The sequence below is a fragment of the Symphalangus syndactylus genome, chromosome 14, assembly GCF_028878055.3.
Source record: "Symphalangus syndactylus isolate Jambi chromosome 14, NHGRI_mSymSyn1-v2.1_pri, whole genome shotgun sequence".
Lineage (NCBI taxonomy): Eukaryota > Metazoa > Chordata > Mammalia > Primates > Hylobatidae > Symphalangus > Symphalangus syndactylus.
Genome location: NC_072436.2, coordinates 104291248 through 104305308, shown reverse-complemented (window position 1 = coordinate 104305308; position 14061 = coordinate 104291248). Strand labels below are relative to the sequence as shown.

The following is a 14061-nucleotide window of genomic DNA, read 5'->3' as shown; positions in this document are numbered from 1 at the left end:
ATCTTGAGCCTTTCTCTAGCAAATCAATTTTAGCAAAGGCAGACTGAGATGGTCAGCAGCCTTGGGATCAGCCAATGGTGTGACAAAAAGATAATTCAGATTTTCAATATATAATAAGTTTTAGGTGGCAAAAAGTGTTCATTATTTGCAAGTAGAAGTTTTATTTTTAGTACATTGCAGTTTCATGAATAATTTACAAGTAAAACAGATTGTCAATTTATGTATGTTTCTTTCCAAATTATTAATTACATCCTATTTCATAAAATATACAAGTGGATTTGTTAAATGGCTTTTCCCTAGATGAAGTAGGTCAAACCTGGGTCTGCATCTCCCTAAAGAGGCAATAATGCATGGTAGCATTTACCAGAGGGTAAGACAGAGAAGTACTTTCAAGAAATTAGAAACTTCCCTAGTACTTGTTATGAAAGCTCAAACTCTTTAATATAATGGAAATGTCATAAATCAGGCAGATTCAGTTTTGCCTGAGGATGGCTTGAAGGAGGCTGCTCCAAGCTCTTTAGTGATTTGTCTGGCACACGCTACGGGCAGATTTAAAGGTGACCAACTTAGCAAGAAACAAGGCAATTGAAAGATCGGCTTCCTACCTTGACCAGCTAATGCCTGCAAGAGCAGACCGAATGGCTGAATTCCAACCCGATTCCAGGAATACGGTTTGCTGACCTGCTGTCTTAAGTCAGTGCTGTGATTCCTGCAGAAGACGACAGAGTCAGGGTGGGGAAATGAGCAGGTGCTGGTGTTGGCGGTGGGTCTAAACACCCCACCACACATTTGTCTGCATCACTTGTCCAGGACTGATTCTGGCACTATATTCCCGGATGTTGTACAATGTCAAAGGGGAAGGTGGATGGTTCCCACCAAGACAGAAGCACCTTCTTATTTCAGATGTTATCTCCTTGGTCTGCTGTGCTGTGTAACAAAAATGTATCAACCCCAAGCAGAGTTAAGGCCAGAGCTAGGATGCTGTGGTAGGCTGAAAAACAACCTCGAAAAGATATCCATGTCCTAATCTCTGGAACCATTGAATGTTTCCTTATACGGAAAAAATGTGAGGAGGCTTTGCCAATGTGATTAAATTAAGGATCCTGAGATCGTGAGGGGGCAGGTATTCCGGATTCCCCAGGTGGACTCTAAATGCAATCACTGGCATCTTTGTAAAAGGAAGGCAGAGGGAGATTATTTCACATCCATAGAGGAGGAGGTTGTATTAGTTCGTTCTCACACTGCCATAAAGACACTACCCAAGATTGGGTAATTTACAAACAAAGGCGGTTTAGTTGACTCACAGTTCCACATGGCTGGGGAAGCCTCAGGAAATGTACAATCATGGCAGAAGGGGAAGCAGGCATGTCTTACATGGCAGCAGGTGAGAGAGAGAGAGAGAGGAAAAACTGCCTTATAAAACCATCAGAGCTTGTGAGAACTCACTCACTATCATGAAAACAGCATGAGGGACACCGCCCCCATGATCCAATCACCTCCCATCTCGTCCCTCCCTTGACAGGTGGGGATTATGGGGATTACAATTTGAGATGAGATTTGGGTGGGGACACAGAGCCAAGCCATATCAGAGGTCATATGATGACGGGGCAGAGAAACAACTGAGGATGCTGGCCTTGAAAACTAAAGGGGCATGGCCACAAGCCAAGGAATGCCAGCAGTCAGCAGAAACCAGAAGAGGCAAGACACAGAGTCTACCCTACAGCCTCCTGAGAAAGCTCAGTGTTGCTGACACCTTGAGTTTGACCCAGTGATGCTGATGTCTGACTTCTGGCCTCCAGAACCGTGAGAGAATACATTTCTGTCATTTTAAGCCACCCAGTTTGTGGTAGTTTGTTACAGCAGCCCTAGCAGCTGATACAGGTGCACAGGGACAGAAGCTGGCATGCCCCAATGGGGCCCAGCAGGCACAAGCAACAGTGGGTTGTTCCTTCCCAGGACTGAGGAGCTGTTCACTTTGGGCGCCATTGTGTGTCTCCCTGAGAACCCACAGTTCTCAAGACAAACTCCAATGTCCAGCGGGTAGCCACTTGTCCCCTTGCTCTAAACCTTCAGAGATATTCTCAGAGCACTAACAAACTGAGACTTGCTTTATAGGGAGCCAACTACAGCGGTGTTTAAAAGGAGAGAAGTGATCTAAATCATCACATATGGATGAAGAGCACCATTTAGAAGCAGTATCTAGGCCGAGCACAGTGGCTTGCACCTGTAATCCCAGAGCTTTGGGAAGCTGAGATGGAAGAATTGTTTGAGGCCAGGGGTTCAAGACCAGCCTAGGCAACACAGGAAGATACTTTCTCTACAAAAAAAATTTAAAAATTAGGCAGGTATGGTGTCTTGCACCTGTAGTCCCAGCTACTTGGGAGGTTAGGTGGGAGGATCACTGTACCCCAGAAGTTCGAGGCTGCAGCGAGCTATAACTGTGCCAGTGCACTCCAGCCTGGGTGACAGAGCAAGATCCTGTCTCAAAAAAGAAAAAAAAAATGTAGAATCTGGATGATCCTTACCATCCAGTTAGTTCTATTACCCCATTTTACAGATGAGGAAACTGGGGCCCAGAGGAGTTGACCAGTCATGAACCAATCTAAACTAGAACATCTGAAATGCATTCTCTGAGAATAAGTCATAGTGAAAGCCCCAAATGTACCTTCTATCTTCTATTCCAAGGCCAATGCGAATCAAATCAGCAAAAACAAAAACAAAAAAATATGTACATAAACCATTGCTAGTGGTGCCAGGCAAATTAATTCAGCAATTAATTAATCATGTTCTGCCTTGTCTATGTTCTATGTTGCTATAGTTTTGACCTGTCATTTATTTTATTGCTATTGAATCTTTGGTTGATTGAGTGATTGCTCTGAGAGCATACATTCTTTCAGGCAAGAATGTGGCTGTTACCTGGGTTTCACCCTTCACCATGGCTAGCACAGCTCTGTGCTCATAGCTAGTGTTCAATCAACATTTATTTTATTTCTAGTTCTATAAGAGCATACAGGTTATTTTGTGGGCCCTGGTATAATTCCATTTTCTTACAGGTGAGACCACAAAAGCCTATCAGAGGCCACCCATTCCAGAGACAACTGCACAGCCGGTCACTTTGATGCAGCTTCTGGCTGTCACTGTAGCTGTGGCCACCCCCACCACCATGTTGCCAAGGCCATTCCCTTCTGCTGCTTCTACTACCAGCATCCCCAGACCAGAGCCTGTGGGCCACAGGAGCCAGGAGATGGGTCAGTAGGTAGACCATGTGTTGCTTTGTGCTAAGGAAATGGGAAATTGGGCTTTTAGAATAACAGCTCTGTCTGAGCATCTATTGGGCTGGGTGAATGGGGAGCACTGGAGAACTGGGCCAGGGGTATGTGACTGTGTCCTCCTCCTAGATTCAAGGGAGGATGTAGATTCAAAAATAGGACTGCTGTCACCGTACTTCTGAAGATAGAATACTTCCCCATTGCAAAATCCTTATTTCTCCAAAAGCTCAGCTGAAGGGATGGTAGATTTCTATGTAAACATTGTTGGGGTTTATTGTTGTTGTTATTGGTTTTTAAGTGACGAACGGTACAGACTTGGAAGTCTTCAAATATTAAAAGCAAACAAAACCAAAAGAATCCCTTTAGGACAAGTCAGATAGCTAACATTTTTGTTCCTTTTCTGATGGCTTTTTGTCTTACTACTTTTACCCATTGCTCAAATCATGTTGAAGGTTTTATCAAGGTCCAGTTTATGGACTTCATCTCCTACTACATCAAATAGGGCCTAAAGAGCCCATCTGATCATCTGATCTCGTTTCTGCACAGACTTATATCTACACCATCCTAAGTTAATAAGTATCTATCTCACTTCTAGAACTTTTCTAGCAAGGGGGCGAAAACTTCTGCAGCTGGAGTTCCACTATTGTCCTAGCAATGTTTTCTGAATATTTCCCACCTAGTGCCACTTTTTCCTTCCAGGAGGAAGTGCATGGGACTTGTTCTTTTCAGGCTCACCTCCAGCTTCCAGTCACTACTGCCACATAGCATGACCCTTCCCCCTCCCCACTCCCATAGCAGAGGCCAGCTACCTACCTATCCATCTTTTTATTTTAAAAATGCAAATCAGGTCAGGCGCGGTGGCTCACGACTGTAATCTCAGCACTTTGGGAGGCTGAGGCAAGCAGATCACTTGAGGCCTAGAGTTCAAGACCAGCCTGGCCAACATGGTGAAACCCCATCTGTACTAAAAATGCAAATATTTGCCAGATGTGGTGGCACGTGCCTATAGTCCCAGCTACTTGGGAGGCTGAGGCTGGAGAGTCACTTGAACCTGGGAGATGGAGGTTCCAGTGAGCCGAGATCGCACCACTGCACTCCACCCTGGGTGACAGAAAGAGACTCTGTTTCAATAAATAAATAAATAAAAATGCAAACCAGCACTTTGAATGTGCTAGCCCATCTTCTGAACACCTTACAATTATTAGCCTATTGAATCCTCCATAACAACCCTATGAAGTAGATTTATGACTTCCAATTTCAATAATCCATTGTATTGATGAGGAAACCAAGGAGTAAGGCAGTGAGGAAACTGGTTCCAGCCTACATAGCAGCTGAGAAGTGGCAGGGCTGGAATTCAAACTCCAGCAGCCTGGCTCTCCTCTTCCTTGCACGGGAGCATCCCTGCCAAAAATGAACACCCCAGGGCCAGGCAGAGCACATCTTGGCACAATTGGTATGGCAAAATTAAACGGTGCTCAGCACAGCTGACTTATTCTTGAATTAATAATAAATAACAGAATGCATGTAGTACATATATTCCATGTACCAGGCGTACTGCATGTATTATCTTATTTAATCTTCCCAATAACTTTTTGAAATAAGAATTATTATTATGCTATTTTATGGATGACTCATTGAAGAAGCTACGATATAAAGTCCCAAAATAAGAATACCGCAAAAAGAATTTTTGGTGTTCTGAAATACATCAAACACTCCTCCACCATTCTGTTCCTGTTTAACTCAGGATAATATTAACACAGGTGCACAATACTTGACAGCAAAAGAGAAACAGGAAGGATGCTGGATGGCAAGGGTTAACAGGGGTTCTGTAGCCAGAAGTTCTCCTTTCTAAAATTTCAGGTTCTTGACTTCAGACGCCTTGATTCTTTCAAAGATTTTTGAGTATCTGAGTTAGTTGTTTGCTCCTGTTTTCTCCTTAGAGGACTTTAAATTCTTATATAACACATATAATTAAACATGTGGCATATTTATTTGGCTATGCTGGGAGCTTGGAAATCTGTTGCAAGTTGGGCTCTGCTTGTGGAAAACCTAAGAAACTTGAAGTAGTGGCTCCTAACCTGGCAAAGCTTCATTATTCCTGGCTTGGGAACAGGAGCTTTGGACAACAGCCTCCCGGCCCATCACTGTTCCTTCTTCATCCTCATCCAGCGCCCACTTCCATGGTGATCCACATACTGCTAGACAAATGCTTGGAGCAAGCAATCCATGCAGCATGCACCACAATTGCTGGGATAGGAACCAAACTGGGGGAGGGGGGAGAGCTTTTTAAAAGTTGTATTGCCTACTCAAAGGAGTTTCTGAAGGCCTAAAAAGAAGTGAAAATTAATATTTAATTGCTTATGTCTTCTTAAAATAAAAGTATTCATGAGATACTTTCCAGAAACCATACAATTCACTCATTTAAAGTACAATTCAATGGTTTTTCATATATTCATAGGGTTGTGTGACCATCACCACAATCAATTCTAGAACATTTTCATCCCCCAAAAGAAATCCCGTGCTCATAAACAGTTACTCTTCATTTCCTCTAACCTCTCCTCCCCAGCACTAGGCAGCCAATTGACTTTCATGAATGCTATCTTAAGGCTATAGATATTTGCTGTGATATTTCAGCTCAACTATATTAAATAATATTTAGATAAGTCATGTTTTTCCTTCAAATGGGCCAAAAATTGGAAAGCAAATCTCCTTATACTGTGATAGACAAGTGAGCTGCTGTTATTGCACTTATTAAAGATTTTTCCTCTTATATATGTGGCTGTAGGCAAAAGGTTCTAGAACTGGTTGTGGACAGGGTGTTCAAGCAAAACCTAATTCACTTATTCATTCAACAAATGTTTTATTGAATGCCCACTATGTGTCAGGCACTGTTCTAAATCTGGGCTACATCGATGAACACATCCCATCAAGATCCCTGCAGCAAGTCGCTTCAGCTTAGGGCACCTGAACAGTATGTAGCCAAAACAGGAGCTACCTGCGTTTGGGGTCTGTGAGTCATTTGTACTCCACAATGGGATCAAGATCTGCCTCTGAGACAAGACATGGGAACTTGGAGAGGGCTCAAGGGAGAGCGGAAAGTACATAGCAGGAAGAGACAGGGGTTCTTCCAGCCCATGCAGAGGAGCTGATGCAGGTGGAAGTTGGGTCTGAACACCAAGGCCGCATCATGGCCCCTTAGCTGACCCACGAATGTACACACCAGCAAGACAGAAGGGAGTGAGTCAAGGCTGGGGGTAAGGAAGCCGAATGCCATAGCAATAGAGACTTCTGTTTTTTTTTTTTTTTTTTTTTTTGAGATGGAGTCTCGCTCTGTCGCCCAGGCTGGAGTGCAGTGGCGCGATCTCGGCTCACTGCAAGCTCCGCCTCCCGGGTTCACGCCATTCTCCTGCCTCAGCCTCTCGGAGTAGCTGGGACTACAGGCGCCCGCCACCATGCCCGGCTATTTTTTTGTATTTTTAGTAGAGACGGGGTTTCACTGTGGTCTCGATCTCCTGACCTCGTGATCCTCCTGCCTTGGCCTCCCAAAGTGCTGGGATTACAAGCGTGAGCCACGGCACTCGGCCTAGAGACTTCTTACAGGTGCAGGAAGGAGGCTGTTCTTCATGGGAAAGGCCAAGGACAATGGCATCCCCAGGGACAGAGGGGGAAGCCGGGAGAGCCAGATCTATAGACATGCTTAGGAAAGAGTTCTGGAAAAGACGGAAAATCCCTCCAGGTTCAGCTATAGGTCTGGGTGAATCTACCACAGGCTAAGGAGGTGGAGTGGCTGTGCCTTCCTTTGTTTTCTTAATCAGGTTCATTTCAAGACATGCCATGGTTGCCTCAGCTGAGCTAGCATTGAACTTGTCCACAACCAAGTGAACTTGTCCACAACCAAGGGTAGAGCAGGGAGGGGAGAAGAGCACCGCCTAGTGGCAGGGAATAGCGATGACTGAGATCCTTCACCTTTCTACCCTGGGCTCCACCTTCTGATCAAGGGCCGCTAAGCGGGAGAAAGTGAAATTGGAGGCAGGAAGAGAGGCCAGCATCTATCACTGCTCATTCCTTCCACATACAGTTTCCCTTACCAACCCTTATCTCACCAGTGAACGCTTATCTTCCTTAAGGTATCTGGAGAAGGCTTTTCTTAAAATCCAGTCTTATAAATAGTAAGAAAAAGACAAATATTCCAAAAGGAAGATGGGGAAAGGTCATAACTAGGCAAGCCACAGTAGAAGAACTACAAATGGCCAATAAAAAACATTGTTATAAAGATGTTTGGCTTTGCTGGGCCCGGTGGCTCACGCCTGTAATCTCAGCACTTTGGGAGGCCAAGGCGGGCAGATCACAAGGTCAGGAGTTCGAGACCAGTCTGGCCAAGATGGTGAAACCCCATCTCTACTAAAAATACAAAAATTAGCCAGACACGGTGGTGTGCACCTGTAATACCAGCTACTCAGGAGGCTGAGCCAGGAGAACCGCTTGAACCCGGGCAGCAGAAGTTGCAGTGAGCCAAGGTCGTGCCACTGCACTCCAGCCTGGGTAATAGAGTGAGACTTTGTCCCCCCCCAAAAAAAAAAAGAAAAAGAAAAAGAAAAAAAAAGATGTTCAGCTTCACCAGGAATCAAGCAATTACAAATTAAACAACAAAATATCATTTCTCAGCAACTCTCATTGGAAATCAATAATACACAGTTTGGATGAGAGTGTGGAGAAATGACCCAGAATTCACACTTCCGGGAATATAACCTAAGGTAATTATCAACCCGGGGTGAGAAGAAGCATGAACACGGATGCTGTTCATAATTTTTTAAAGGAGATAATTTAATTGTTTATCACTAGAAGAATGGTTAAAGAAGTTACTATACAGGTAGTAAAATGTTGAGAAATATGTGCGCTTAGTGCCACAAGAGAATTGGCCTGGGGCAGATCATTCAGTCAAAGAAGGAGGCTACAAAACAGCATGGGAACCAATCTCATTTTTGCAACGTGTGCTGTACCTGACAGCATAAACATCCCACAGAAAAAGCGATACAAGTCTGTATGCCAGAAGTGTATACCAGTAACTGCTGGCTAGAGGATAAAAGGTGATTGCTTACCATGCATAGTATATCATCTTATTTTTACAGTAAGCCTATGTTATCTGTATAATTAAACAGGAAATAAAGCTGCTTTGAGGCTGGGCGTGGTGGCTCATGCCTCCCTAATTCCAACACTTTGGGAGGCCAAGGCAGGAGGATCACTTGAGCCCAGGAGTTCAAGGCTGCAGTGAGCTATGATCACACCACTGTATCCCAGCCTGGGGGACAGAGTGAGAGCCTGACTGAAAACAAAAAATAAACAAACAAACAAAGAAACCTACTTTGAAATTGTGTCAAATGATTGGAACACAGACAAAAAGAGTCAAAAGCTGATTTTGGATAGATTCAGTTCTAAGACAAATTGATATTTTTTTCCATGCCCTCTTGCTCTTCCCCTCCATGACATTTGGTTATTTCCCTCAGCTGGGTTTTATGTGCCTCTCTTCCCCTTCCAAAGGCTTTGCATTTCTCTTAACAGAATGCTTTATCTCCCTTCTCCCTTTTAAAACCTTGCTTTAGAGAAATTGCTCAATAAATAATGAATGTTGAAGTGTGTTTCCTTCGCTCACAGAGTAATTAAGGATAACCCATTGTGTACCTCTAAAAATGACGAAAAGCTAATGCTATTTGCATCAATACCATGTGAATGCAGCTTAAGCAAATTGCTGAATGTTAAGTGACATTTCTACTGAAGGATTACTTCAACCTCCCCATGAGTGGCACAGTAGAGAATTATTGTAAGAATAATGAAGTGTAAAGAAATATGGCATTTGACTAAAAGATACTTTGATAGTTGTGAAATATGAAGGTTATTATTACCTGTAGTTTTTAATTGGTGTTTTAAGTTAAATACTTTTTTTTTTTTCCATTTGAATTCCTCTTCCAAGGCAGGTACAGACTGCCCAAATATAGAGCTTCACCTTGTTTCCGACCTTGGTAATGTCTTGCTAGGTTGGATCATGGAAAGAATGAGAACAGTTCAGTTAAAATTTATTGGCCGGATGCGGTGGCTCATGCCTTGGGAGGCTGAGGCAGGCAGATCACTTGAGGTCAGGAGTTCAAGACCAGCCTGGCCAACATGTGAAACCCCATCTCTACTAAAAATATAAAAAATTAGTCAAGCCTAGTTGTACGCATCTGTAATCCCAGCTACTCGGGAGGCTGAGGTGGGAGAATCGCTTGAACCCGGAGGTTGCAGTGAGCTGAGATTGTGCCACTGCACTCCAGCTCTGGGCATACAGCGAGACTCTGACTCAAAAATAAATAAATAAATTAATTAATTAAAATAAAATTCATGCTCTGACCAGTCAAATGTCCTTACAGATCTCTGGTCCACTACCACCTACACAAGCAGCCAAAACAGGCCTGGAGCTGATCCAGGTAAGACCTTAAACTCCCCTTCCAGCCACTGATGAAAGTTAAGCTTGTTTACATGGGGTTCCTCTCCACATCTTCGCCATTTAATTTAGATTTGGACAAGGACTATTAAACTACTTAGGCCAACAGAAGATACCGCTCAAGGGCCCAACTTGTAATAAAACATGTAAAGAAGTAGTTAAGTAAGCAAAGCCCTGACCCACTCTCCGTTCCCTTGAAGCGAGTCTGTAGAGGTTGTGATAGGAATGTCTCAGGATTCAGTAACCCGGCTCTTACAGACCTGAAAAGGGACACTCTGGGGCTTATTTTTGAGGAACTACGGTAAAACACGAAGGGAAATTTGTATCATCTCCCAGGAAAGAGCCTTTTTTTCCTCTTTTTTGCCTGAGTAATTCTATGCCACGGGGGACAGAAATACATTCTCTCTTCCTGGGAGTTCACCTGTGAATTCTGAAATGCCCCTGGCTGTCTTCATTTCTGTATGGTTTGGCCGAAGAACTAGTAATCCAGCAAATTCTCTTCTCTGCAGCACTGTTAAGGCCTGCAGAGATTAGAAAGGAAAATCTAGCAGGGTTTGATGGTTTCCACAAACTCTACTCATGGCCCGGTTTATGAGCTGATAGACTTGATGGAAGAATACCATTCCCTCTGAAGCCACAGGGCACTAGGATCAGAAGCCAAGACCCACAGTCAGGGGGTGTTCAGGTCTCCCCCCTGCTGGGGGATACTCATCCACTCTCCGCATGTTCTTGGAAACTGTAGCTTCTGTTTTGCTTGCTACTGGATAGGAACAGGGACCCCACGGGCTCCTCCGGTCAGGGCGAGCAGTTTCTATGAGCTTCACAATTGCACCTTTGCCAGTGCACATGCTGTTGTCCTGGACAAAAAGGCTTGAGAATGAGAACACTGGCCAGGGCAAGGACTCCAAACCATCTTAGGCCTCTACAGACTCGTGGGACTCTTCAGGAGGCCAAGCTGTGGGGCACTGTTTCCTCCTGTCCCCTTGGCCAAGATTTTCACCTCCTCTGCAACCCCCAAAAGTACAGCCAGGCACACAGAGCTCGGCCGACTTCCAAGGAAAATCTGAACTAAGGTAATTTTCACCAGGGGGCAAAATAAGGAAAGAAAGCAGCCTGTTGGTTGTGTGTAAATCAGCTGACCCTGTGTAATCCCCTCAGGTATCCAAAGGCAAGATCCTTCAGGAGCTGCCTTCCAGAAACCTGTTGGAGTGGATGTCAGCCTGGGTAAGCTGCCCACTGCTTACCATCTCTGCTCCCTGGGAATTTGCTCTGTGGCACTTTGCAAATATAAGGACCTCCCCACACACTTGTTCTTGGCCTCTGCAGCTCAACTTCAGGTCACCAGAGTTTGGGAGCATGCTAAGATATTTTAACCTCGAGAAAATGTCTCTTTGATCGATCTGTTCTCAGTGCATCAAAGAGAAAATCTTTGTCAACGAAGACATCCAAGGGCTGTGATTACTTTATGTCTCCTCAAGAGGTTCCCCCACTAAGCAGCCTCTTTACCTCTCTGCACCTACCAGGCCCATCCTCAGACAGGCCTCCAGGTTAAAGCACAAATACCCAGATACAGCACGTGGTTCGGATATGGCATGGGGGATCGTTGGCAAGGAGGCACATTACCTGATTTGCATCTTCGATTTTTTACTGCCTGACAATGTTGGGTTTGTTTCAAGGCTGTATTCTGCTGAATGTATTTGGCCTCATTCCCTTTTTCTGAGTTTACCATCCTCCAATTCTATAGCTCTGGGATTCTCTGTTTCTTCTCCATTCTCCTTTATGCTCCCAATAATGCCAGTCTGTCTCGACCCACACAGATGTTCCTTTACCTTCAAATCCTACCCAATTTCTGCTGCTTCTCTTCTCACAATCATCCCTGCAACTTTGCTCTGAGTGCCTCAGAGTCTCCCATGAACTCTCAGAGTCTTCCTGACTTAAAGGACTCCCCCAACACCCTCTAGGGGCTCAGACCTAGACTAGCTATGAAGCTCCACTATGGCTCCTACAGGGGGAGGAAGCCATTTGCACACCCTGAGTAAAGGCAGGTAAGAACATCTGGAGTTCTTAGATATCCTTCGACCAACTCTCATCTCAGATGCAGTCATGTATACAAGGCAAGCTGCCCAGTTCCTCAGCCATAAAATCGTCAGATTATGGAATTGGAAAGAAGTGTATAAAGTACATCTGGTCTAACTTCTCACCTAAAAATGAATCACTTATGGTGTGCCAGACAGAGGCCTTTACCCTGTATCGAATAACTTCAAGTGGTAGAGAATTCCCAGCCCCTTCATTTGGTGGGTGGCACTCTTAGACGTAACTATTCAGAACTTCAGCTCCTCATTACTAATTTGTCTAAACCAGTGGTTCTCAAAGTGTGGTCCAAAGACCCTGCTTTCAGAGATTCTGTGACATCTTCCCTTCTCTGACTACATGTTGTTGTGAGGACAGATTTTCTCCACATATTTCAACAAAAACAACATATCACAACTGACTGCAGGAGCTGACAACAGACTCCAGCTATCTTCATTATGATAGACATTGGAGACATTTGCCACTCTTCTCACGGAACCCTTGGTTTTAGAAAACAGTTATTTTTCAGTAAAAATTAACACTTACGTTAAAATATAATAATTCTATTGTCACTTTGAAGTAAATTAATAGTTAGCCAGGTGCGGTGGTTCATGCCTGTAATCCCAGCACTTTGGGAGGCCAAGGTGGGTGGATCATTTGAGGTCAAGAGTTCGAGACCAGTTTGGCCCACATGGTGAGACCCCATCTCTACTAAAAATACAAAAATGAGCCGGTTGTGTGTGCCTGTAATCCCAGTTACTCTGGAGGCTGAGGCAGGAGAATCACTTAAACCTGGGAGGCAGAGGGTGCAGTAAGTTGAGATGGCACCACTGCATTCCCACCTAGGTCACAGAGTGAGACTCCGTCTCAAAAAAAATAAAATGGCAGGGCCCAGTGGCTCAGGTTTGTAATCCCAGCACTTTGGGAGGCCGAGGCAGGCGGATCACGAGGTCAGGAGATGGAGACCTTCCTGGCTAACACGGTGAAACCCCGTCTCTACTAAAAATACAAAAAATTAGCTGGGCGTGGTGGTGGGCGCCTGTAGTTCCAGCTACTTGGGAGGCTGAGGCAGGAGAATGGCGTGAGCCTGGAAGGCGGAGCTTGCAGTGAGCCGAGATCGCGCCACTGCACTCCAGCCTGGGAGACAGAGCGAGACTCTGTCTCAAAAAAATAAAAATTAAAGTTAAAATTAAATAATAAAATAAAATAAGTAAAAATAAAGTAAATTAATAGTTAAATAAATTGCCAGTTAGTATTCTGTTTCAAATGAGAAAATGCATAGTTGTAATTTCTAAATGATAAAAATTAATAGATATAACTCATACAAACTAAAGTTCTTTGGGGTCTTTGACAATTTTTGAGGGCATAAAAAGGCTGAGAACCTTTGAGAGTGCCTTAAATTAGAGAGCCTTTCAAATACATGAAGCTACACTTCATGTCTTTTTTTATATCTCATCTTTTCCAGGATATTCCTTTAATCCCTCCAATAGGTCTTTCCATGACTTGGCAGTACACCCTCTAACTATGCTATAGACTATTAATAATTCATACACCAGGGCACCCCGAGCAGAACACAGTGCTGCCAGGGTAGTGTGCCAGGCAATTGCCTCTCTAGTCCTCAATACTCTGCTCCCGCTAAAACATCCCAACTTCCATTTGAGGTAAGCCTTGTCTCACCACTGGCTCATCTCCTACTGAGCTTGCAATACCTAAAGTCGCCAGGATTTTTTATCACATATCTCTGTAGAAGCAGGTCACCTCAATCCCGTCTTGATACAACCGAGTTTTTGAAGCCCACACTGGAAAATCACATATCTCGATTAAATCCTTCCTTCGTTTAGTCTGCTGCAATCTTCCTGAGTATTAGTTCTGTCATTTAATGTGTTAACATCCTTGTAATCTTTGTGTCATCTGAAAAATGGATAAACGTGCCACCTGTCTCCATTCCCTTTACTGGTAAAAATATATCACACGGGGCAACCAAATTCTGCGATCCGCACTAAATACCTCCTTTGTGTTTAGATCAACCCAGACACAAGCAGCTACAGGTGGACCTGATGATGCTGTCATCCTCCTTCCTACAGGACACCAGTTGTCACCCATGAGTGATTCCTGCCACCCTCTCCCACTATGCCTTCAGCCACAGATATAAATTCATGTACCCCCCATTTAAGCTGAAGCTCTCATATGGAGGGGATCTGTTATTTAATTTTTTAAAAATGTACTGAGCATACCATATGTCAG

The 14061-nt window shown here is 44.1% G+C and overlaps 1 protein-coding gene across 9 annotated transcripts in view; it reads left to right on the top strand.

Annotated features, from left to right (window-relative positions):
• The window catches only part of VIT (vitrin), a 117395-nt gene that overhangs the window by 65981 nt on the left and 37353 nt on the right, over window positions 1–14061 (top strand). For 3 of the 9 annotated variants that reach the window (XM_055240699.2, XM_055240697.2, XM_055240696.2), the window contains exons 7-9: window positions 3054–3248; window positions 9674–9730; window positions 10906–10971. In XM_055240699.2, the coding sequence (XP_055096674.1) occupies window positions 3054–3248; window positions 9674–9730; window positions 10906–10971 (318 nt within the window). The remainder of the gene's footprint in view (window positions 1–3053; window positions 3249–9673; window positions 9731–10905; window positions 10972–14061) is intronic. The other 6 variants (XM_063618150.1, XM_063618149.1, XM_063618148.1 and 3 more) reach the window with 3 other exon arrangements.